This window comes from Trachypithecus francoisi, unplaced genomic scaffold, assembly GCF_009764315.1.
Source record: "Trachypithecus francoisi isolate TF-2019V2 unplaced genomic scaffold, Tfra_2.0 Lachesis_group5, whole genome shotgun sequence".
In the NCBI taxonomy this organism is placed as follows: Eukaryota; Metazoa; Chordata; class Mammalia; order Primates; family Cercopithecidae; genus Trachypithecus; species Trachypithecus francoisi.
The window spans coordinates 108,802,107-108,825,837 of NW_022681470.1; the positions used below are offsets into that span (position 1 = coordinate 108,802,107).

Here is a 23,731-nt window from a genome sequence, read left to right on the forward strand (position 1 = left end):
GGGAAATGAGGCCAGGAAAATTCAAATGACTTGCTCAAAGACATGTCAAGTCAGTGGCAGAGCCTGGACTGGAACTCAAGTTTCCTGACTTCAGGATCCAGCACTATTCTACTAGCCCTTACTGTCACCTGTGTGCTCGGAATGTATTTCTCAAGCATTATCACTTATTGGGGAAAAACAGAAACCTTATATTAGGATTTCAAGACAAGTTCTACTTCTATTACCCCTTGTACATACGTATGTGATAGATAAACGTGTATATGGCCAGGAGCGGTGGCTCATGCCTGTAATCCTAGCACTTTCAGAGGTCGAAGTGGGTGGATCACCTGAGGTCAGGAGTTCGAGACCAGCCTGGCCAACATGGCGAAACCCCATCTCTTCTAAAAACACAAAAATTACCCGGGCGAGGTGGCAGGCGCCTGTAATCCCAGCTACTTGAGAGGCTGAAGGAGAATCACGTGAACCCGGGTGGGGAGGCAAGCCGAGATCACGCCACTTCACTCCAGCCTGGGCAAAAGAGTGAGACTCTGTCTCCAAAATATATATATATATATAATGGTTATAAATATATATATATAACCATTATCCTTTCTGTGCCAATATAAAATAGGGGGCTTATGAATGATTTATATTTCACAGAGAATACCTAATAAAACAAATTATTTGAAAGTATTTTGTATGTACACAGGTTTCACCTAAAGCAGTGAAAAAATCCAAATAGGTCAAATGTCCAACTGAAGATTGGCTTAGGACTGGCTAATAAAATATAGATTCATAGTTAATAATGTTATTGGACTGAATGAGAGAAGCAGGTATATAAATTCTTAACCAGTATCTCCACTGGATAACATTTCATTGTGCCATAAAAGCAGTAAGTGGAAGGGGAGGAAAAAATATATGGTACTTAAAACTAAGTAAAAAGGGAATATGTGGCAATGTCAGCAGAATTTAACCTTTACTAGATTCTGTTCTCTTCTTTAAAATTTGTAAAAACAATGGATGTATTTTGTGGGCCTGAACTTCCAAGTGTGTGTTCTGTTCCAACCATCTTTAAGTACATTGTGAAAACAGATTTGGCAATATATAGGTACTCAAATGATCAGAGATACTCTAGGGATATGTAACATAGATACACTGAGCTAAAAGGTCTCCTATGTAAAGCTAAGAATCAGTCATTCCACTTTAAAGAAAAAAAATTTTTTTTTTTCAGACAGAGTCTCACTCTGTCACCCAGGCTGGAATGCAGTGGCACAATCTTGCCTCACTGCAACCTCCAACTCTCGGTTCAAGCAATTTTCCTGCCTCAGCCTCCCGGGAAGCTGGGATTACAGGCGTGTGCCACCACGCTCAGCTAATTTTTGTATTTTAGTAGAGTCAGGGTTTCGCCATGTTGGCCAGGCTGGTCTTGAACTCCGGACCCCAGGTGACCCACCCACCTTGGCCTCCCAAAGTGCTGGGATTACAGGTGTGAGCCACCATGCCCAGCCTAAAGGAAATTTAAGTGTAAAGGAAAAATTTCCAAATTGAGAAAGAATAATATAGAAGTATACTTGAAATTGGCTGGGCACGGTGGCTTATACCTATAATCCCAGCACTTTGGGAGGCAGAGGCAGGGAGATCACATGAGGTCAGGAGTTCAAGACCAGCCTGGCCAACATGGCAAAACCTCATCTCTACTAAAAATACAAAAATTAGCCAGGTATGGTGGCACACGCCTGTAATCCCAGCTACTCAGGAGGCTGAGACAGGAGAATCGCTTGAACCCAGGAGGCAGAGGTTGCAGTGAGCCAAGATCACACCACTATACTCCAGCCTGGGTGACGCAGCAAGACCCCATCTCAAAAAAAAAAAAAGTATATTTGAAAGTATAAGTGCTAGAATCAGGACAACTTGTCTATGAGTATCTCTCTCCCCTCAAAGAAAAAACAAAACTCTGCCACTTTAATGTTATGAAACCGCATAAAAAATATGAAACACACAGAATCAGTATATTCATACACTGCTGGTGACAACTTTAAACTAGTGCTATCTTTTTAGAAAGTACCTGGTGGCACTTTTCAAGATCTACTAAAAATGTTCATATAAAAAAACTCATATTGCCGGGCGCGGTGGCTCAAGCCTGTAATCCCAGCACTTTGGGAGGCCGAGACGGGGGGATCACGAGGTCAGGAGATCGAGACCATCCTGGCGAACACGGTGAAACCCCGTCTCTACTAAAAAATACAAAAACTAGCCGGGTGAGGTGGCTGGCGCCTGTAGTCCCAGCTATTCAGGAGGCTGAGGCAGGAGAATGGCGTAAACCCAGGAGGCGGAGCTTGCAGTGAGCTGAGATCCGGCCACTGCACTCCAGCCTGGGCGACAGAGCAAGACTCCGTCTCAAAAAAAAAAAAAAAAAACTCATATTGCTTGATTCAGGAATCTGACTACCAAATACCTAACCTAAGGTTAACAATCCCCCTAAAAGAGAAAAGCCTTCATTCATTAAAATGCCTGTGATCATTTTTAATGGCAATTAAAACTGTATGATTACAAAAACTGCTAGTGGAAAATTATTCTGGTTTAATTTTTTTTAATTCTGTTAAGATTATTAAGTGTGTAATATATAACATTTTAAAACAAAAATACAAACCACAGACAAAATCTTTCAGATCCACATTCAGGATGCTTTGCCCTGCTAGCCATTCAGGGTGTGCACAGCTTACATTCACAGAATGTTGAAAGTTATTATCAATCAACCACTGAAGTAGCCACTTCAAATGGCAGTCACAGAGCAAACTGCTTGTGTTCAGAATCCTGCAGGAAAGAAAAGAGGAAAAGCATCCTTTGTTTTACTTTTTGTTCTAAACGTCTTCAGTATTAAAACCTTACCACACACCTATCCATTATTCTTGCCAAAAACATTCAACATAAATGTAATCATGAGAAAACCAACTGAGACTGTCTGCCAAAATTCTTTAAATATATCAACCTCATGAAAGACACTAAAAAAAGAGAGGGGAACAAGGGTGGCCAGGGATCTATTTTGAAGATGACTAAAGAGTCATTACAATCAAATGAAATGTGTGATTCTTGATTGAAAAAAACCATCTACGAAAGACTTTTTTTTTTAACATAGGGGAAATTTGAGTATGGACTGTGTACTAGTTAATATTATCTTAGCAATGTTAATTTCCTTGGGTGTGGTAATGGTGATGTCTTCATTAGAAAATGTACTTGTTCCTCGGCCGGGCGCGGTGGCTCAAGCCTGTAATCCCAGCACTTTGGGAGGCCGAGACGGGCGGATCACGAGGTCAGAAGATCCAGACCATCCTGGCTAATATGGTGAAACCCCGTCTCTACTAAAAAATACAAAAAACTAGCCAGGCGACGAGGTGAGCGCCTGTAGTCCCAGCTACTCGGGAGGCTGAGGCAGGAGAATGGTGTAAACCCGGGAGGGGGAGCTTGCAGTGAGCTGAGAACCAGCCACTGCACTCCAGCCTGGGCGGCAGAGCAAGACTCCATCTCAGAAAAAAAACAAACAAACAAAAAAAGAAAATGTACTTGTTCTTAAAAAATACATGCTGAGATATTTAGAGGTGAAGTGTCATCATGGCTGCAACTTTTAAATGGTCAGCAAAAAAACTGTGTATGTGTGTGTATATATATATATATTTGTGTGTATGTGGAGAGGGAACAAGAGCTAAAATGAGAGAGGAGGAGGGAGGGAAACAGAACAAATTTAGCAAAACGTTAACAGTCAGTGAATCTAGATAAAGCGTATATGGTGTTAATTGCACCTTCCTTTAAATTTTGGAGGTTTAAATTTTTTCCCATGAAAGTATTGGGAAACACTATATATATTGGAGCATCAAGAGATCTCTGTTGTAGACAGCATATAATTACTGTCAAATTATTTCATGAAGACTAAAAACACTTCTGCACTAAGCCAGACTCAGTGGCTCATACCTGTAATCCTAGCACTGTGGGAGGCAGAGGCAGGAGGATCACCTGCGGTCAAGAGTTCGAGATCAGCCTGGCCAACATGGCGAAACCCTGTCTCTACTAAAAATACAAAATTAGCTGGATGTGGTGGTGGGCACCTGTAACCCCAGCTACTTGGGAGGCTGAGGCAGAAGAATTGCTTGAACCCGGGAGGCGGAAGTTGCAGTGAGCCGAGATCACGCCACTGCACATCAGCCTGGGCAACAGATTGAGACTCTGTCTCCCAAAAACAAACAAACAAAAAACCACTTCAGCACTGTGGGAATGTGTAATGCAATCTAAACTAAGAGCACTGAAAAAGTATTTGTGGTTTATAACCCTGTAAAACATATCTGAAAAATCAGTATTTTCTCTCAATGACCCCTTAAATGTCCCATCCACTTAAAAGCAGGGAAAGTAAATGATTTTGAGAACTTGCTTTATGTGCATGATAAAATCCTCATCAAGTTTAATATTTGAATAAAGTATCTAAGATCTGATTCCACAGAAGTTTCCATTTTAACTCTTTTTTTTTTTTTTTTTGTGACAGAGTCTTGCTTGTTGCCCAGGATGGAGTGCAGTGGCACAATCTTGGCTCACTGCAACCTCCACCTCCCCGGTTCAAGCGATTCTCCTGCCTCAGCCTCCCAAGTAGCTGGGACTACAGGTGTGTGCCACCATACCCAGCTAATTTTTGTATTTTTAGTAGAGACGGGGGTTTCACCATGTTGGCCAGGATGGTCTTGATCTCTTGACCTCGTGATCCACCTGCCTCGGCCTCCCAAAGTGCTGGGATTACAGGTGTGAGCAACTACGCCTGGCAAAGTTTCAATTCTAAGAATGAAAAAAATTGACTTACATTGTTTGATTGTTCAAAGTTGACTTATATTGTTATTAAACAAGGGGAGCACTGGCAAAGATTACTATGCTTTTATAATGCTTTATTTATTTATTTATTTTTTTTTTTTTTTTTGAGACAGAGTCTCGCTCTGTCGCTCAGGCTGGATGCAGTGGCCGGATCTCAGTTCACTGCAAGCTCCGCCTCCCAGTTTCACGCCATTCTCCTGCCTCAGCCTCCCGAGCAGCTGGGACTACAGGCGCCCGCCACCTCGCCCGGTTAGTTTTTTGTATTTTTTAGTAGAGATGGGGTTTCACCATGTTAGCCAGGATGGTCTCAATCTCCTGACCTTGTGATCCGCCCGTCTCGGCCTCCCAAAGTGCTGGGATTACATATAATGCTTTAAAACAAGCTTCATTGTGTAATTTCTTCTCTAACAGTTGGTTTGAACAAACTGCTATTGCAGGAACTTTAATGCAACTGTGTTTTGAGACAGGAACTCGCTGTGTTGCCCAGCCTGGTCTCTAACTCTTGGACTCACAGGATCCTCCCACCTGAGCCTTCTGAGTATCTGGGATTACAGGGATGAGCCACCACACCTGGATCTAATGGAACTTTTTTACTGAGAATTGTTGGTTGCTTTTGGTTACTTCAAAAGTCATATTTATAATACTTTTTAGGTCAACATTTATTAAAATCTCTCTTTATACTTTTTGGTATTCCCCACAAGGCTTTGCATCAATAATAAGAGGTGTATGAAAAAGTTGCATATAAATTTTAAAACATTTTCCATTAAAATTATGTAGTAGAAAATTAGAAAGTACCACTAAACCAAGAGGGAGAGAAAGCCCCCCAAATCCTCACTACTCAAAGAAGACCACTAGAAATATTTTAGTATAATCTATCCACACACTTGTTGAGAGAATACCTTATACTCTGTTAAGTACTTGTGGTCAGGGTTTGGTTAGTATATGAAGAATGGAAAGAAGCAAAAGAAACAGAAGTGAAGGGAGCTATTGTGAATTAAGTTTTGTCTGTGGTCAGGCACTGTGCTAAATACGTTATTTATTTATTTATTTATTTATTTGAGACAGAGTCTTGCTCTGTCACCCAGGCTGGAGTGCAGTGGCGAGATCTCAGCTCACCACAACCTCCACCTCCCGGGTTCAAGCAATTCTCCTGCCTCAGCCACCTGAGTAGCTGGGACTACAGGCACATGGCACCACGCCTGGTTGATTTTTGTATTTTTAGTAGAGATGGGGTTTCACCATATTGGCCAGGCTGGTCTCAAACTCCTGACCTCGTGATGTGCCTGCCTTGGCCTCCCAAAGTGCTGGGATTATAGATGTGAGCCACCGCACCCAGCTGAGGTAGGCATTTTCAATTCCATTTTCTAGAAATGGAAACTGAGATTCTGGGGGCATTCAGAATTATGTCTAAAATAAACAGTAGAGGCTGGGCGCGGTGGCTCAAGCCTGTAATCCCAGCACGTTGGGAGGCCTCTGAGGCGGGTGGATCACAAGGTCAGGAGTTCCAGACCAGCCTGGCCAAGATGGTGAAATCCCGTCCCTACTAAAAATACAAAAAATTAGCTGGGCGCGGTAGCATGCGCCTGTATTCCCAGCTACTTGGGAGGCTGAGGCAGGAGAATCTCTTGAACCTGGGAGGCAGAGGCTGCAGTGAGCCGAGATCGTGCCACTGCACTCTAGCCTGGGTGACAAAGCAAGATTCCCTCTAAAAATAATAAAATAAAATAAATAGTAGAGTTAGGATACGAGCTCAGGTCTTATGAGTCCAGCTTACAGTATACCTAAGAAAACATAAATTGGACGAAGTCACTCCTCTTTTCTAAAGATACAAAAATTAGCTGGGTGTGGTGGTAGGCGCCTATAATCCCAGCTATTCAGGGGGCTGAGGCAGGAGAACTGCTTGAACCTGGAAGACAGAGGTTGCAGTGAGCTAAGATCATGCCACTGCACTCCAGCCTAGGTGACAGAGGGAGACTCCATCTCAAAAAAAAAAAAAAGGATTTTTCTTTTGCCATGTGTAATCTTATGGAGGCTGAAGAAACATCTAGGGGCTGTCTGGATATCTCCAAAGCCCATCTGAGTGTAGATAAAATACTTAGTCTATTTCCAATTATTCTTTTTCCTTTTCAACCTCAAGTCATTACTTTTGGGAGTCCTCAAGTCCCCTGAGAGATCCCCAGGAGGGTGGGGGGCCTACAGTCCCAGTGACTAAGAGTCCAGAGTGGGAAGGAAAAAGTCTAGCAGTGGGTGGACAGATGGATTTGAAGGGAGTCTTATCAAAGGGCTTAAGGGAACTGGAGGGAACATTAAAGGTGGTAAGAGGAGGAATAAGGAGCAGTAGCAATGGGAAGAAAGAGAGCTTACAGGATGTGGTCTGGAGAGATCCTAAGTATCCCAAAGAGGCCAATAAAGGTACAACAAGGATGAGGTGGACAGAACGAGTGGTGGAGCAATAGAGTTATTAGCAGGGGCTCAAAAAGAAGGAATTCAGATGCCAGAGAAATTGCCATGGGAGAAGTAGGATCTATTAGAGAGAACAGAGTAGCCACACAGAGTTCCAAGGACTTTTAGTCCAGGGAGTCAGGGAATAAACCCCACTCAGGAAAGAGAGCCAGGAAGACCTTCAAGCCCAGGAGGTACCTTTCAAAAGAAGCCTGGCCTCTAGCCCAACTCTAGAGAATATATTCACAATCTTGAGAATCGAAATCTTTCCTTACCAGCTTCAACGGATGTTTGTCCGGAGCAATGGTTCATTAGTCTGACTCACCATTGGATCCCCGATCTATCAGTCAGGAGTGAAGACAATGGCTTCAAAGGTGCACACTTGGGGTCCTGGGTGAGAGGTCTGGGGGTCCAATGATGAATCTGATCCTATCGGAGTCACAGCACCATAACTGTTAAATGAAAAATTACTCAGTGATACTTGTTAAAGCATGGTAAGGGAGACGTTATTCAGGATCATCTCAATAGATATAGGGACCATGGCAATGTGATGTTGCAGTTGGGGAGAGAGACTGGGCTCAACTCAGTGAGGGAGAGACAGCAGGGAAACAGCAAGGGCAAGTATAGCCAAGGAGCAAGGTGGGTTTACTTTCATCCCATTCAGTGGATGTGAAATTACTAAAAAATAACATCCAGAGAAAGGGAGACTCCGGCTAAACCCTAACAGGATTCTTGCTGAAGACAGGCCAGGGTGATCAGACATCACCTGGGAATGGTCTACGTTGCGGAAGAGTTCTTGCTAAACTGATTTTACAGGGTTCGTGCTAAAATTGGATTTTACACAGCTAGGCCTAGGAGAAGGTTTAAGGGCTTGCTTGCCTAAAGGTTGGTTAACCAAAGAATCTTTGTCACAACTCCCAGATTATTAAATGACTCTCTGAAGATTGTGACTGCAATATTTGCTTTCACCTACTGTTTAAATTTTATGTTAAATTGAGTTCTCCTAACAGTTAAAACTTTCTTGCTGGCCCTCAGGTTATCACTGGCAAAAAAAAAAAAAAAAAAAAGTTGGGGGGTATACTAATTTGTAGTAAGTCACAACTTATAATTAAACTAAGCCTATGAGAAATAACTCAAAATATCTTAACAGATCAAAATACCTACTTTAAGAATCTGGCAGAAAATAACTAATGATGATTTTCATAACATTTTAATTTTAGTCTTTATTGTTAACATTACCCAACTTCTACTCTGTGCCAAGCTCTGTGCTGAGCATTTTCTCAAAACCCTCCAGTTTCCTAGTACGTTCAAAAAAGCAAAAATCCTAATTCCTCATGGTCTATTATGATCTGCCTCCTGTCTCTTTAAAAAGAAAAATATGAGCATAATTTTATTGTTGGACCTAATAAAACTGTAAATTCGATATGCTTTTCAAGAACAACAAAAAAAGTAAGTTAGAACAAAGCAGTTTGGGATAAAAGAAAAATATCTTGACAGGCTACATGCTGTGGCTCACACCTGTAATCCCAGCACTTTGGGAGGCTGAGGCCGGCGGATCACGAGGTCAGGAGATCCAGACCATCCTGGTTAACACAGTGAAACCCTGTCTGTACTAAAAATAAAAAAAAAAAATGGCCGGGCGCGGTGGCTCAAGCCTGTAATCCCAGCACTTTGGGAGGCCGAGACGGGTGGATCACGAGGTCAGGAGATCGAGACCATCCTGGCTAACACGGTGAAACCCCGTCTCTACTAAAAAATACAAAAAAAAAAACTAGCCGGGCGTGGTGGTGGGCGCCTGTAGTCCCAGCTGCTCGGGAGGCTGAGGCAGGAGAATGGCGTGAACCCGGGAGGCGGAGCTTGCAGTGAGCCGAGATCCGGTCACAGCACTCCAGCCTGGGCGACAGAGCGAGACTCTGTCTCAAAAAAAAAAAAAAAAAAAAAAACAAAAAAAAAAAACACAGTGAAACCCTGTCTGTACTAAAAATAAAAAAAAAAAATGGCCGGGCGCGGTGGCTCAAGCCTGTAATCCCAGCACTTTGGGAGGCCGAGACGGGCGGATCACGAGGTCAGGAGATCGAGACCATCCTGGCTAACACGGTGAAACCCTGTCTCTACTAAAGAAACACAAAAAACTAGCGGGGCGACGAGGCGGGCGCCTGTAGTCCCAGCTACTCGGGAGGCTGAGGCAGGAGAATGGCGTAAACCCGGGAGGCGGAGCTTGCAGTGAGCTGAGATCCGGCCACTGCACTCCAGCCTGGGTGGCAGAGCAAGACTCCGTCTCAAAAAATAAAAATAAAAAAATAAAAAATAAAAAATAAAAATAAAAAAAAATTAGCCGGGCATGATGGCATGCACCTATAGTCCCAGCTACTCAGGAGGCTGAGGCAGGAGATTCGCTTGAACCTGGGAGGCGGAGGTTGCAGTGAGCTGCAATGGCACAACTGGACTCCTGCCTGGACAAGAGTGAGATTCCACCTCAAAAAAAAATTAATTAATTAATTAATTAAAAAAAAATACTGGAACAAATGAAGAGAATGACTAATGAGAAATAAGATGATTAATATCAAAAAAAGTAGGTATTTAATTATTCTACTCTGCTTAACTCTCCAAACTCATTTTACTTCCTATTCCTTGTGCCTGGGAAGCCATTCACCCAGTGTTCACATGGTTTGCCATTTCATTAAGGTCGTGGTTCAAATGCTGTATCTTCAAAAGAGTTTCCCCTCACTACTTTATCTAAAATAGCAATCCCCATCACTCTCCATACCTTTAACCTAGTTTTATTTTTCTTCAGTTGTTACCTGATGAGATATTATATATCTACTGGTATATTATTTCTCTTCCTCACTAGGATTTACTGTAATATGCTATGAGCACAGAGACTCTGTCTTGTTCACTACTGTTTTCATCATCCAGAACAGTATCCTACATAGCAGATAATGAATAAATATTTGAGTAAACAAGTTATCTCACTTTATCTTCACATAACCCTGAGGGAGGTGCTATCCCCATTCTGGGAACAGAAACTGAATCTCAGGCTAACAGTTGGCCCACTGTCACACAGTTGTAAGGAATGGAGTAAGGATTTGAACCTAGGCAGTTTGAAAACTCACACATTTCCAGTGCATCTCAAATTATCCATGGTAAGGACCAGTCTTTTAAACTTCCAATCTACTGCAGACCAATACTTTTATAAACTACAACAAAAGTGTCACAGTAATGTCAAATTGTTCTAAAAGTTTCTAAATGCTTATTCTGCATTTCTATCCTTATCTTGCTATCAACCAGTTCTGCTCCACAGAGTATCCTTTGAGTAGCTTCCCAGGCAAGGCAAAATAATTTCTATAGTCTAGTGGTTCTTACCCCTGACTGCATATTTGAATCAACAGAGTTTAAAAATAATGCCAGGCCAAGACTGGTGGCTCATGCCTGTAATTGCAGCACTTTGGGAGGCTGAAGCGGACAGATCACCTGAGGTCAGGAGTTTAAGACCAGCTGGCCAACATGGCGAAACCCTGTCTCTATTAAAAATACAAAAATTAGCCAGGTGTGGTGGCAGGCACCTGTAATCCCAGCTACTCAGGATGCTGAGGCATGAGAATCGCTTGAACCCAGGAGGCAGAGGTTGCAGTGGGCCGAGATCGTACCACTGCACTCCAGCCTGGCAGATAGAGCAAGACTCTGTCTCCAAAAAAATATAAAATATATAAATATAAATAATACCAATGCCCAACTAACCTCCAATGCCCTAGGGAAATCTCGAAACCAGTAAGAGCAATTTTTAAAACTCATGAATGAAAAAGGGTACATATACATACTTGTCTATTCTGACATTTTAGTAGTTTGAACAGGTTAGAGAATCTTCTCTGACAATTATACTAAGTGTTAAATCACCTCGGAAACTATAAAACAAAATTACATGATACCTTTATTGTAACCCACACAAGGTGTTAAGAACTGGTAACACATGTTTCTGATAATCCAAAAAGGAACAGTAGGGTATACATAAAGCATAAGGAGCAGTGCTAAGGTCTCCTAATTATGAGCACTGGTAGAACAGGCAAAATAGAAGGTCTTAATGCCACACACTCTGGGCTTTTCAATGCTGGGTATTTTAAAATTACCTCTAACCACTAAAATAACTGAGTATTAATAATTTCTTTCTTCCTGCCTGAACTGTGTGCTTTTAGAAATAACTTGGGTCACTCCCATCACACTTTAAGCACAACAAGCAGGAACAATGATCCAGCTGGTGATCTTGAAAAGACAAGTTACTTACAGTTCTTTCAAATGAGTCTGAGAAAAAGCATTTTCTTGGATAGACATTATAGCATTATTGTTCAAATCTCTGAAATAAAGAGAAATGAAACATTATCAGTCACCATTTCTATATCAAGTTACATAAACACTTTACATGGTCATGAAAATCTCTGCTAATAGCAAAGATTATTTACAGAGTAAGCAAAATGTATGAAAAATACTTACAGATGCTCAAGGGATTCAAGACCAACGAATGCTTTCTTTGTAATTGACTTAATCTGGTTTCCTTGTAAGATTCTGAAATACAAACAGACCTTTCTAAGAAAGCTCTCCACTAACCAAAATTAAATTCATTAAACATCTACCTATAAAAAGTGAAAATAAGCTTAGCGTACTTTTTTGTATATTTAACAGCTTTACTGAGGTACAACTGTATACAAAAAAATACACATATTTAACGTGTACAATTTGATGAGAACATGCATTTTTAAGAAAGTTATGAAATTTAATTATTAATCAATGTAAAACATAGCATAAAGGCGTCTATCAAAGCTCAATGAGGTGAACAACCATCTTGACCACTGATAAACTGGTAATTTTCAGATGCTAAATTCAATTATATTCCTCATGTCTCCATTCATAGCAAAAGATTGTCAAAGAAATTCAGACAAGTGTGACCCTTTGGAGAAATTATTCTCATGGGAGAAGATCTAAAATCTTATGTGAGAGAATGCTCTACTTCTGCTAGATAAATTACTCATAAATCTCATACAATTAAACAAACTACAAATTAAACAGATTATCAAGACATTACTTTCTCAATGCATTCATTTTACTTGAATAGAAATTCTACTTCCATAAATAACTACTCTTTAAGTGTCCACAGGAATGCTTTTTCAATAAAAAGTGCCCCAACAACAACAACAAAAAAAAACACAGAAACAGAAAAACTAGCTGGGCATGGTGGCTCATGCCTATAATCCCAGCACTTTGGGAGGCCAAGGTGGGAGGATCACTTGAGCCCAGGAGTTCAAGACCAGCCTGGGCAATATAGTGAGAGACTGTCTCTACAAAAAAAAAAAAAGTTAATTAGTTAGGCATGGTGGTATACACCTTTAGTCCTAGCTCCTTAGGATGCCAAGGTGGGAGATTACTTGAGCCCAGGAGGTTGAGGCTGCTGTGAGCTGTGACTGCACCACAGCACTCCAGCCTGGGTGACAGAGCAAGACCCTGTCTCAAAAAAAAAAAAAGGAAAAAAACCAGCCAGGTGCAGTGGCTCATACCTATAATCCCAGCACTTTGGGAGGCTGAGGCAGGCAGATCACGAGGTCAGGAGTTCAAGACCAGCCTGGCCAAGATGGTGAAACCCCATCTCTACTAAAAATACAAAAATTAGCTGGGCACACGCCTGTAATCCAAGCTACTCAGGAGGCTGAGGCAGGAGAATTGCTTCAACAGGGATCTAGGAGGCAGAGGTTGTAGTGAGCCGAGATCGCGCCACTGCACCCCAGCCTGGGCTACAGAGCGAGACTCGGTCTCAAAATAACGAACAAACAAACAAACAAAGAAATCCCCATAAAGCTCCCAGAGTGTCAGAAAGCTCAGACTTTCTAGCCATATGAAATAAACATAATTCAATCATATTTACAGTCAGTTCTTGAAAACACGCCTATGCAGACATACATAAATATTATAAATACATACAATTTAGTGAGACTTGTGAGTCCAGCAAAGGCTTCACTAGCATCCTCTATGGCCCATGAAATTTCATTGTTTCTTAAGTCTCTACAAAAATGTCAGAGAAAGACAGATTCTATTAGTCAATACAACCATCATAACACTGAGCAGCATCCTGGCATGGTGATGTCAAGGTGCACATGCTAATTCTGATCCTTACTTTAACAGTTATTTATGATGAAGGCTCACCTCTGCTTCTTAAGAAATATCTGGAATAAACATGTAAGAACTGATTCTTATAAGCTAAGAATTAAGCTGGCCTTGATAAATAAAGCAACCTGCTAAAAGTATTACTCTTCCGAGCTAAGAGTCCCTCATTATGTTAGCATATTAAAAAGTATAGACAGAGTCCTGAAAAGAGGAGTGTTTCAAGATGCAGAGTATATGGCTTATAAATCTGATTTCAGACTAATGGGATTTCTGGGTGACCCAAGCCTTCCCCTGGGACCTTAAACTTACAATGGCTGACAAAGAGTAATATCAATACAGCGCTTCACTGCTCAAGAGCAATTAAAGATGCCCCATGGGAAGCAAAGATGATATACCCATGTGGTACAGTGTCATCAGATTTTCTTTCAAAGGGAAACTATGGATCTTCTAAAATTCACTGTTCCATTCTCAGAGGAAATGCAACTGTACCACATCATGTTATGATAAAATAATTATTTCCATAGAATTAAAAATATTTAATCACTTTTGCTTCTTTAAGTCATCTCATAATAAAGCACAAAGCTTTCTACTTTATAAGGGACATGCAGAGTTGTGTGATTAGCAGTAAAGAGGAGATCCCTCTTTTCACTTAGCTTTCTTTAAGTGAAAACCTAATAAAGCTCATTTTATTTTACTAAGGAATAAATAATGAAAGAACCAATGGCTCAGCTCTTCAGGACCTTCCCCCTCCTCCACAGCGCAGCATAAATAGAAACCATTCAACAAATTAAGAACTGTATCTACCCTGGCAAGAGCACGACGCTAAAGCCAGAATTCCCCAGATTTGATCCTAATTCTGTCTTAACTATCTATGTGGTATTACACAACCATTTACTTCTGCTATTACTTCCCTAAACTTTAATTCTAAAAGTAATAATCAGTAGTATACTAAAATAACCTATTTGCCACCCCTTCAACTGTCAAAAGGCTGCAGTTACATCTAAGTTTCTGAGATTGCATTGATCCAATTTCACTTCTGATAATATAGGAAAAGGAAAAATATAATCACTTTTAATTTTTCAAGGCCAAATCTAAAGAAAGTTAAAAAAAAATCAAATACACACCTGTGCATGTATATACCCTTCACAAAATCATCTTGCTTTCCCTCTCATTGATGGTTAGGTCTCCAAGTTGGGAAGCCTCTTCTCTGAACCATTTCAACTCAAAACCTAACGACCATAAAGTCCCCTATTCAGGAAACTTAAGAATCTACAAATTCTACTACTTACTCTTTGTTTTCTTTTATTCTGCTCTGTGTTTGAGACTACTATATTTCATTAAAATACCTCTTTATTTAGTAAAATTATATTCTAAAATTAGATATATTATATATAAATACAAAAAGTTCATAAAAACATATTCTTATGTTTTATAAATTGAATAACTTACAGAACCACAGAATTTTAGCGTGGAAACTGCCTTTAGCAACCATCTAATCCTATATCCTTCCTTCACCGTATAAAAGAGAAGAAAAAATGATGCCCAGGAAAAGCTAAGTGATTTTGTTCTTCCGGTGGTATGATAAAATGGGCATGGGCTTTAGCATCAAACAGACCTGGGATCTGATTCTGGCCCAACATTTACAAGCTATGTGACTTTGAGGAAATTATTTAAATTTCTCTGAACCTCAGCCTCCTAATATGGAAAACAGCAGTATCATCCTAGTATTTGAAAGCACCTGGCACACATCAGATAATAAGTATTAGTTTCTTCCATCCAAAGTCATGTAGCAAACCAGTAACAGTGAACCGGTCTCCCACCACGGCAGTTCCCTCTACACATCCTGCATCCTTTTGAATGAGAACTAGTAGCCCTGGTATATTGTCAAGTTCAAAGGAACAAGAAAATGACTGCATTCCTGACACTAGCAACTGTGTTTTATTCCATAGCAACACAGTAAGACATGCTTTGCTGTTTATGGGATTAACTCAGAATTAAACTACAAACTGAATTGCCTACTACAGGCTTGGGATTTTTATGGAGATGGAGACAAATAAGACTGTCTTGCTCTGAGGCACAGGACAGAAGAACCACAAAATATTAGCATACATAATTTGCAGACTGATTAGTTGTTTTAATTAATTTGCTTTATTGTACTAAAAAAATCAGTAACAACAACCAAAAAAGAGAATGGATATACTTACAATGTCTGAAGATTGGAAAGAAATCTAAATACACCATCAGCAATATGAGTGACTCTGTTGTCTCCCAAATTCAATCTCTCCAATAAGCTCAGACCCACAAAGGCAGATTCATCCAGGCGGGTCAGCTGGTTATAGGACAAATCACTGAAAACAAGAAATGTGGAAGGTAAGGAATTCATTGTATTTGGTTCAACTTACAATTCTTATTATATCTACATGGTAAATTTAGAGCTTTCTACAAATTTCTAGTAAAGAGGGATGTTATATCTCATTACTGTCCATGGGAATGATTTATTCCAATCTGCTCTAGTTTCACAGCCTCCAGTGAAATGCTATCCAACACTTACAGTTCGGATAGTCTTTGGCAGAACTCCCATGCATCAGGGCTGATTCTTTCAATAGCATTCTGGCTCACATAAAGCTGCTGTAACATTCGCAAGCCATACAACCATCCCTTGTTCACTCGTGTAAGGTTATTGTGTTCCAGTTCTCTGCAGAATTAGAGAAAGAAGAAAATACGTTCCAAAACAAGGCAGTTCAATTAACTAGCTTTAAATCTTAAGTTTTTCCCAGAGAAGCATATACCTTTGTTCAACACAACTGAGCTGACCAATTCTATTCAATAAAAATGTGTATTTTATTTAAGATTTAGTGCTTGGCCGGGCGCAGTGGCTCACGCCTGTAATCCCAGCACTTTGGGAGGCCGAGGTGGGCAGATCACAAGGTCAAAAGATTGAGACTATCCTGACCACCATGGTAAAATCCCGTTTCTACTAAAAATACAAAAATTAACTGGGTGTGCCAGCACACGCCTGTAGTTCCAGTTAGGAAGCTGAGGCAGGAGAAAGGCTTGAACCCATGAGGCAGAGGTTGCAGTGAGCCGAGATCGTGCCACTTGCACTCCAGCCTGGCGACAGAGCAAGACTCCACCTCAAAAAAAAAAAAAAAAAAAAAAAGATTTAGTGCTAGAAGGTAGTAAGACTGTCTAAAATAGCAGCTCTACAAAACCAACAGGCCAAGTGGTATAGTATACCCGTTTGGATAAATTCTGATAATTTTCATTAACCAAAACATTAAGAATATAAACTTTTTGCCCTGGTGCAGTGGCTCACGCCTGTAATCCCAGCACTTTGGCAGGCCGAGGTGGGTGGATCATGAGGTCAGGAATTTGAGACCAGCCTGACCAACAGGGAGAAACTCCGTCTCTACTAAAAATACAAAAATTAGCCAGGGCTGGTGGCACGCGCCTGTAATCCCAGCTACTCAGGAGGCTGAGGCAGGAGAGTCGCTTGAACCTGGGAGGCAGAGGCTGCAGGAGCCGAGATCACGCCATTGCACTCCAGTCTGGGCAACAGAGTGAGATTCCGTCTCAAATAGAAAAAAAAAAAAGAATATAAACTTTTTAGATGAGAAGTTCATAAGAATTATTTCAAAAATGATCAGTTAGCTAACAAAACTTTAAAGGTTTTATGTACACTTATTTCACATCAGTGAGCAGGGAAAGAATGAACATATCTCTATAATTATAATCAGAACGACTATCCTAGCCATTTGACATTGAAAAGTCCCAAACAGACTACTTTCCTAATAATCACCTCTAGTCCCGAGTACTTACAGTTCTTCCATGTTATTTAAGCCAAAAAATGCTCCATCCTTAAGTTTGCTAATTCCATTCCGCTGCATTTTCAAAGATCTTAAGGAGTCAAGCCCTTGGAATGTAAGGCCTTCCACAATTTTAATTCTGTTTCTTTTAAGTTCCCTTTAACAAAAATAGTTTTAGAGTCAGGAAATTGGTTTGCTGAAACGCTCTAACAGTAATTAAATTAAAAAGAGAAAGACCCTGTAACAAAAAAACTATCTTTTATAATCCAACTATTTCGTTACTCACAAGAATTGGAGGTGAGGCAGCTTGAAGATCTTAGGTGGAATCATGCTAATTCGGTTACGGTTTAACTTTACCACTAATAAGGAACTCGATAAATTATCGAAGCAGCCAGCCTCCAAGGTGGTTATCCTGTTATTACTTAAATTCCTAAAATAAACAAGATAATAGCAAAAGAAAAAATTTAGTAAAATGAAAATTCTACCACTAGAAAGCTGCCAAATATCTATGTCTAAGCCCCCAGCTATCACTTAATGACTATCCACAACTTTATAAATCATTTAAATGCTCTGTTTCTTCATCTACAAAATTAGGAGGCTACCTACTTCATTTAGGTTGTTACAAAACAGCATGTGTGAATATGCTCTGTAAACTGGAAAACACTGGCACACATGCTAATTATCATTATACACGGTAAGCCATTGTTTAACAAAGCTCTATTTACCTTTTAGAAATCTTGGTTTAAAAAAACAAAAAAACTGAATCTCAAAATTACCCTTGATATTTACCAATATTTTCTGACAATAGTGCAATCTTTTTTTAGGGGGCTTGTGGGGTGAATGGGCAAAGCCAACCACCCAATATACCAACCCTAGGTTTGTCTCACATATGCATACAAAAAGCACAATAAGTAAATATTTTTGAAAAGATAGGTACTGATGAATAATAAACATGTGCTTTAAAGTAAGTCTAATTTAATCTGTGTTACTTACAGGTATTTAAGCTGCATGTGAGGAAATGAAGATGTCTTGATTTCTGATATTATATTTGAACTGAGGTCTAAACTCTGCAGAGCAGGGTAAAACTGGAGCGCCTGTGCATTTATTTCTGGGATTATATTATGGACTCTGTAAAACAAAGATTATAATGAAGCTGCTGCCACTGATCCACCCCAGGCCACAAAAATGTTAAATAATTAGAATCAACAATATATGTGCTTAAAAAAAAAACAACTGTATACTATTCATAAATAAAAAACCTGAAAACTTATTAACTTACAATGAAAGTAGAGTAATATTAGATGTTGGTTCTCCAAAATACGGGATTTCTGTTAGTTCATTGTAATTCATTTTCCTAGGCAAGAGGAAAAACAGATTTAAATGTTTAGTGAGGGAAATATTACCTCTTGAATTCTACCTTCTGGCTAACACATATTCTTTAGAATAGGTGCCAAATTTGAAAAATAATTATGACTCAGAATGAGTTAGACTAAAATAAAAATGTACTTATTGAGAAATTAGAGGTTTTAATGAGAAATGTTATTTTCTTTCTTTCTTTTTTTTTTTTTGAGACAAAGTTTCATTATTTTTGTCCAGGCTGGAGTGCAATGGTGCAATCTCGGCTAACTGCAACCTCTGCCTCCTGGGTTCAAGTGATTCTCCTGCCTTAGCCTCCTGAGTATCTGGGACTACAGACATGAACCACCATGCCTGGCTAATTTTGTATTTTTAAGTAGAGACAGGTTTTACCATGTTGGCCAAGATGATCTCAAACTCCTGACCTCAGGTGATCCGCCCACCTTGGCCTCCCAAAGTACTGGGATTACCGGTGTAAGCCACCACGCCTGGCCAAGAAATGTGTTTTCATAGTGTTGATCTACTATTGGTATTAATATCAGAAAGGCTACGAAGTATTTTCCACATTAAATATTGTTAGTTCAAGCAAAGTTCTGTGAATAAGTTGGGTTTATGACAGCTAATTTGAGTCCTTAAACAAAGAAGGCATAATCAGTCCATCCAGATCTCTTTCTCTAAATATATATACACACACACATATAAATGTGTGTGTGTGTATATATATATATTCGGAAGTTATACAAATGTTAGAGAGTGTTACTTGAGACCACAGATGAAATTTATCAGCCCACCCAGAGATGGAATCTATGACTAATTTTACAGATAACATAATGTGTTGCATCTGATCCCAGCAGCCCTTTAAACAGATTGTCTCAAATGTTTTAGTAGCAAATCTAATACAATCACATTTCATTAACCTGGTTTTTAGTCATTGAACAACCTCAACAATCTAGAGCACAGAAAAGAAACCAGAACTAAAGACCTTCAGGAAACCAACCAAAGTTACAAAAAGCCCATGCACTTCCCACTGAAGCATTTTCAGGTCTTTCCTCAGTGCCTACTCTTTCAGCTAACAAACTTGTCACCTGTGTACTCATCCACAACACATTAGAAGCAGTGAATTTGGGGCTAGGAGGAGAGAATGCAGAGACAATGAGCATGAAGAAGGTATCCCTGTCAGCAAAGAATTAAAAAGGAAAGTAAATCTCAGGGTTCCGAGGGTGTTAAGTCTAGAGGCAAATAGGCCTACATACCTTAATGGTTGTGCCTCTAGGAATGTAACAATGCTCTAGGAGTGTAACGATGCAAAAACTAACATTAATAATATCTTAGAAAACTCCCTCCAAAATAACATAATACATCTCAGTATTAAAGGAAAAATTTAGTTAAGAGAAAAACTGAATTCTATCAACCATTATACTCTCTTAGGATATCAAAATTATTCTATTTCATATAAATCTACTTTAGACATGATGCTCCCAATCTTACATAACATGTCAAGACATTTTAAAAGGTTATACAGGGCCAGGCGCGGTGGCTCAAGCCTGTAATCCCAGCACTTTGGGAGGCCGATACGGGCGGATCACGAGGTCAGGAGATCGAGACCATTCTGGCTAACACGGTGAAACCCTGTCTCTCCTAAAAAAAAATACAAAAAACTAGCCGGGCGAGGTGGCAGGCGCCTGTAGTCCCAGCCACTTGGGAGGCTGAGGCAGGAGAATGGCGTAAACCCGGGAGGTGGAGCTTGCAGTGAGCTGAGGTCCAGCCACTGCACTCCAACCTGGGCGACACAGCGAGACTCCGTCTCAAAAAAAAAAAAAAGGGCCGGGCGCGGTGGCTCAAGCCTGTAATCCCAGCACTTTGGGAGGCCGAGACGGGCGGATCACAAGGTCAGGAGATCGAGATCATCCTGGCTAACACGGTGAAACCCCGTCTCTACTAAAAGATACAAAAAACTAGCCGGGCGAGGTGGCGGGCGCCTGTAGTCCCAGCTACTCCGGAGGCTGAGGCAGGAGAATGGCGTAAACCCGGGAGGCGGAGCTTGCAGTGAGCTGAGATCCGGCCACTGCACTCCAGCCTGGGCGACAGAGCCAGATTCCATCTCAAAAAAAAAAAAAAAAAAAAAGAGGTTATACAACAGTTTCACTGGCTGAAAACTTGGCCAAAATCAAAACATAATTTGCTCTGAAGAGGCGTAAATCTTACTTTTAGCCCCAGGAAGGTAAAGTATTTCCCCACAGCCTGCAACTTGAAATCACCAACCCAACGCCAAGACAGTCTGATAATAACAAAGTCAAAACATTTTAGGTTTTCAAATTATTTCTTCTTCTTTTTTTTTTTTTTTTCCTGAGACGGAGTCTCGCTCTGTCGCCCAGGCTGGAGTGCAGTGGCCGGATCTCAGCTCATTGCAAGCTCCGCCTCCCGGGTTCCCGCCATTCTCCTGCCTCAGCCTCCCGAGTAGCTGGGACTACAGGCGCCCGCCACCTCGCCCGGCTAGTTTTTTGTATTTTTTAGTAGAGACAGGGTTTCACCGTGTTAGCCAGGATGGTCTTTATCTCCTGACCTCGTGATCCGCCCGTCTCGGCCTCCCAAAGTGCTGGGATTACAGGCTTGAGCCACCGGGCCCGGCCCAAATTATTTCTTTTAACTAATTTTTTCCTTCAATTTTTTTATGGCATATCTGGATGGAACATCCCACAAATCACAATTTATTAAGTTCCCTCAGCAATTTAACATAACTTTAAATAAATAAAAATAACTTACACTTCCTGTAACGTTTGCGATTCTAAGCTGATGTTCCAGTTAGACAACCGATTATGACTCAAATCCCTGAAAGAGGACAAAATGTCATTCTTAGTTTAGTGCTGGAGAGTAGACCTAAAGAAAAAAAAAAGAAACTAAATAGAAATACTAAAAGTCCTCTTGGCCAGGTACAGTGGCTCATGCCTGTAATCCTGGCACTTGGGGAGGCTGAGGCAGGGGGATCACCTGAGGTCAGGAGTTCAAGACTCACCTGGCAAACATGGTGAAACCCCATCTCTACTAAAAATACAAGTATCAGCCAGGTGTGGTGGCACATGCCTGTAATCCCAGCTACTCGGGAGGCTGAGGCAGAAGAATTGCTTGAACCCGGGAGGTGGAAGTTGCAGTGAGCCGAGTTCACGTCATTGCACTCCAGCGTGGGTGACAGAGCAAGACTCTGTCTCAAAAAAAATGTTTTTAATAAAAAAAATAGAAATAAAAGTCCTATTAAATGTGAATTCGAGTAGTGAATTTGAGTAGTACAGACAGACAAGAATATTTGTAAAGGATGAATAAAAATATATCTCAATTTGGCCGGGCGCAGTGGCTCAAGCCTGTAATCCCAGCACTTTGGGAGGCCGAGACGGGCAGATCACGAGGTCAGGAGATCGAGACCATCTTGGCTAACACAGCGAAACCCCGTCTCTACTAAAAAAATACAAAAAACTAGCCGGGCGAGGTGGCGGGCGCCTGTAGTCCCAGCTACTCGGGAGGCTGAGACAGGAGAATGGCGTGAACCCAGGAGGCGGAGCTTGCAGTGAGCTGAGATCCAGCCACTACACTGCAGCCTGGGCGACAGAGAGAGACTCTGTCTCAAAATAAATAAATAAATAAATAGGCCGGGCGCGGTGGCTCAAGCTTGTAATCCCAGCACTTTGGGAGGCCGAGACGGGCGGATCACGAGGTCAGGAGATCGAGACCATCCTGGCTAACACGGTGAAACCCCGTCTCTACTAAAAAATACAAAAAAACTAGCCGGACGAGGTGGCGGGCACCTGTAGTCCCAGCTACTCGGGAGGCTGAGGCAGGAGAATGGCATGAACCTGGGAGGCAGAGTTTGCAGTGAGCTGAGATCCGGCCACTGCACTCTAGCCTGGGCGACAGAGCGAGACTCCGTCTCAAAAAAAAAAAAAAAACAATAAATAAATATCTCAATTTAAAAATAGCTATTTTACTTTACATGTGTGTGTGTATTTATATATGTGTGTGTAGCTTCCGAGTTTGGGAATACATTCACATAGTCCAATAATCAAAAAGTGTAAAAAGTCTCCCACTTTTTTAGCCGGGCGAGATGGCGGGCGCCTGTAGTCCCAGCTACTCGGGAGGCTGAGGCAGGAGAATGGCGTAAACCCGGGAGGCGGAGCTTGCAGTGAGCCGAGATCGCACCACTGCACTCCAGCCTGGGTGACAGAGCCAGACTCTGTCTCAAAAAAAAAAAAAAAAAAAAAAGTCTCCCACTTTTGTCTCCAGCCACCCAATTCCCCTTCCCAGTAACAACAAATGAAAATATGACGTTTCTTGTGCAGACTTCTAGATATTTTATGCATGTACAGCAAAGTTTTACAGAAATGATAGAACAATTTACACATTATTTTGCCCCTTGCTTTTTTCACTCAGTAATACATCTTAGACCATTCTATAGCAGTATATAGTTTCTTTATTCCCTATAGTGATTATGTATTATACCTTAACTGTAAATACATTCGAAGATATATTTCACAAGTCAAAATGGTGAGCTTCTATATTAAAATTGAAGTTGACCACATCCTTGATAGGGATGTGGCCTTCCTGTAGAAAAAAAAACAAAAAACAAAAAACAAGGCCAGACATGGTGGCTCACTCCTGTAATCCCAGCACTTTGAGAGGCCAAGGCAGGTGGATAACCCCAGGTCAGGAGTTCAAGACCAGCCTGACCAACATAGTGAAATCTGTCTCTACTAAAAATACAAAAAAATTAGCTAGGTGTGGTGGCATGCACCTGTAATCTCAGCTACTCAGGAGGCTGAGGCAGGAGAATCGCTTGAACCCTTGAGGCGGAGGTTGTAGTGAGCCAAGATTGCACCACGGCACTTCAGCCTGGGTGACAAAGCAAGACTCTGTCTCCAAAAAAAAAAAAGCAATCCACCTTCAGGAAAAGGAAATTAATCTCACCCCAAATTATGTTAATAATAATGACGGCATTGGTGGATAGCATTTATTTATTAAGACAGGCATTCTTCTATGCACTTGACACATATTAACTGGCTAAATCCACACAACAATCTTATGAGGCAAATACTTTTAAAATACTCACTTTCGCAATATGGAAACAGGCATAGAAAGATTACTAATTCGTCAATCTAAGGTCAAAA

At 40.9% G+C, this 23,731-nt stretch overlaps 1 protein-coding gene across 4 annotated transcripts in view; it reads right to left on the reverse strand.

Moving 5' to 3' along the window:
- LRIG2 (leucine rich repeats and immunoglobulin like domains 2) overlaps nucleotides 1-23,731 on the reverse strand; it is a 63,624-nt gene that overhangs the window by 16,332 nt on the left and 23,561 nt on the right. For 3 of the 4 annotated variants that reach the window (XM_033198573.1, XM_033198576.1, XM_033198575.1), the window contains 11 exons: nucleotides 21,342-21,407; nucleotides 18,502-18,576; nucleotides 18,216-18,350; nucleotides 17,509-17,652; nucleotides 17,236-17,379; nucleotides 15,968-16,111; nucleotides 15,621-15,764; nucleotides 13,234-13,314; nucleotides 11,755-11,826; nucleotides 11,549-11,617; nucleotides 2,630-2,793 (listed from right to left, as the gene is read on the reverse strand). In XM_033198573.1, coding sequence (XP_033054464.1) covers nucleotides 2,630-2,793; nucleotides 11,549-11,617; nucleotides 11,755-11,826; nucleotides 13,234-13,314; nucleotides 15,621-15,764; nucleotides 15,968-16,111; nucleotides 17,236-17,379; nucleotides 17,509-17,652; nucleotides 18,216-18,350; nucleotides 18,502-18,576; nucleotides 21,342-21,407 — 1,238 coding nt within the window. The remainder of the gene's footprint in view (nucleotides 1-2,629; nucleotides 2,794-11,548; nucleotides 11,618-11,754; nucleotides 11,827-13,233; nucleotides 13,315-15,620; nucleotides 15,765-15,967; nucleotides 16,112-17,235; nucleotides 17,380-17,508; nucleotides 17,653-18,215; nucleotides 18,351-18,501; nucleotides 18,577-21,341; nucleotides 21,408-23,731) is intronic. The other variant, XM_033198574.1, reaches the window with a different exon arrangement.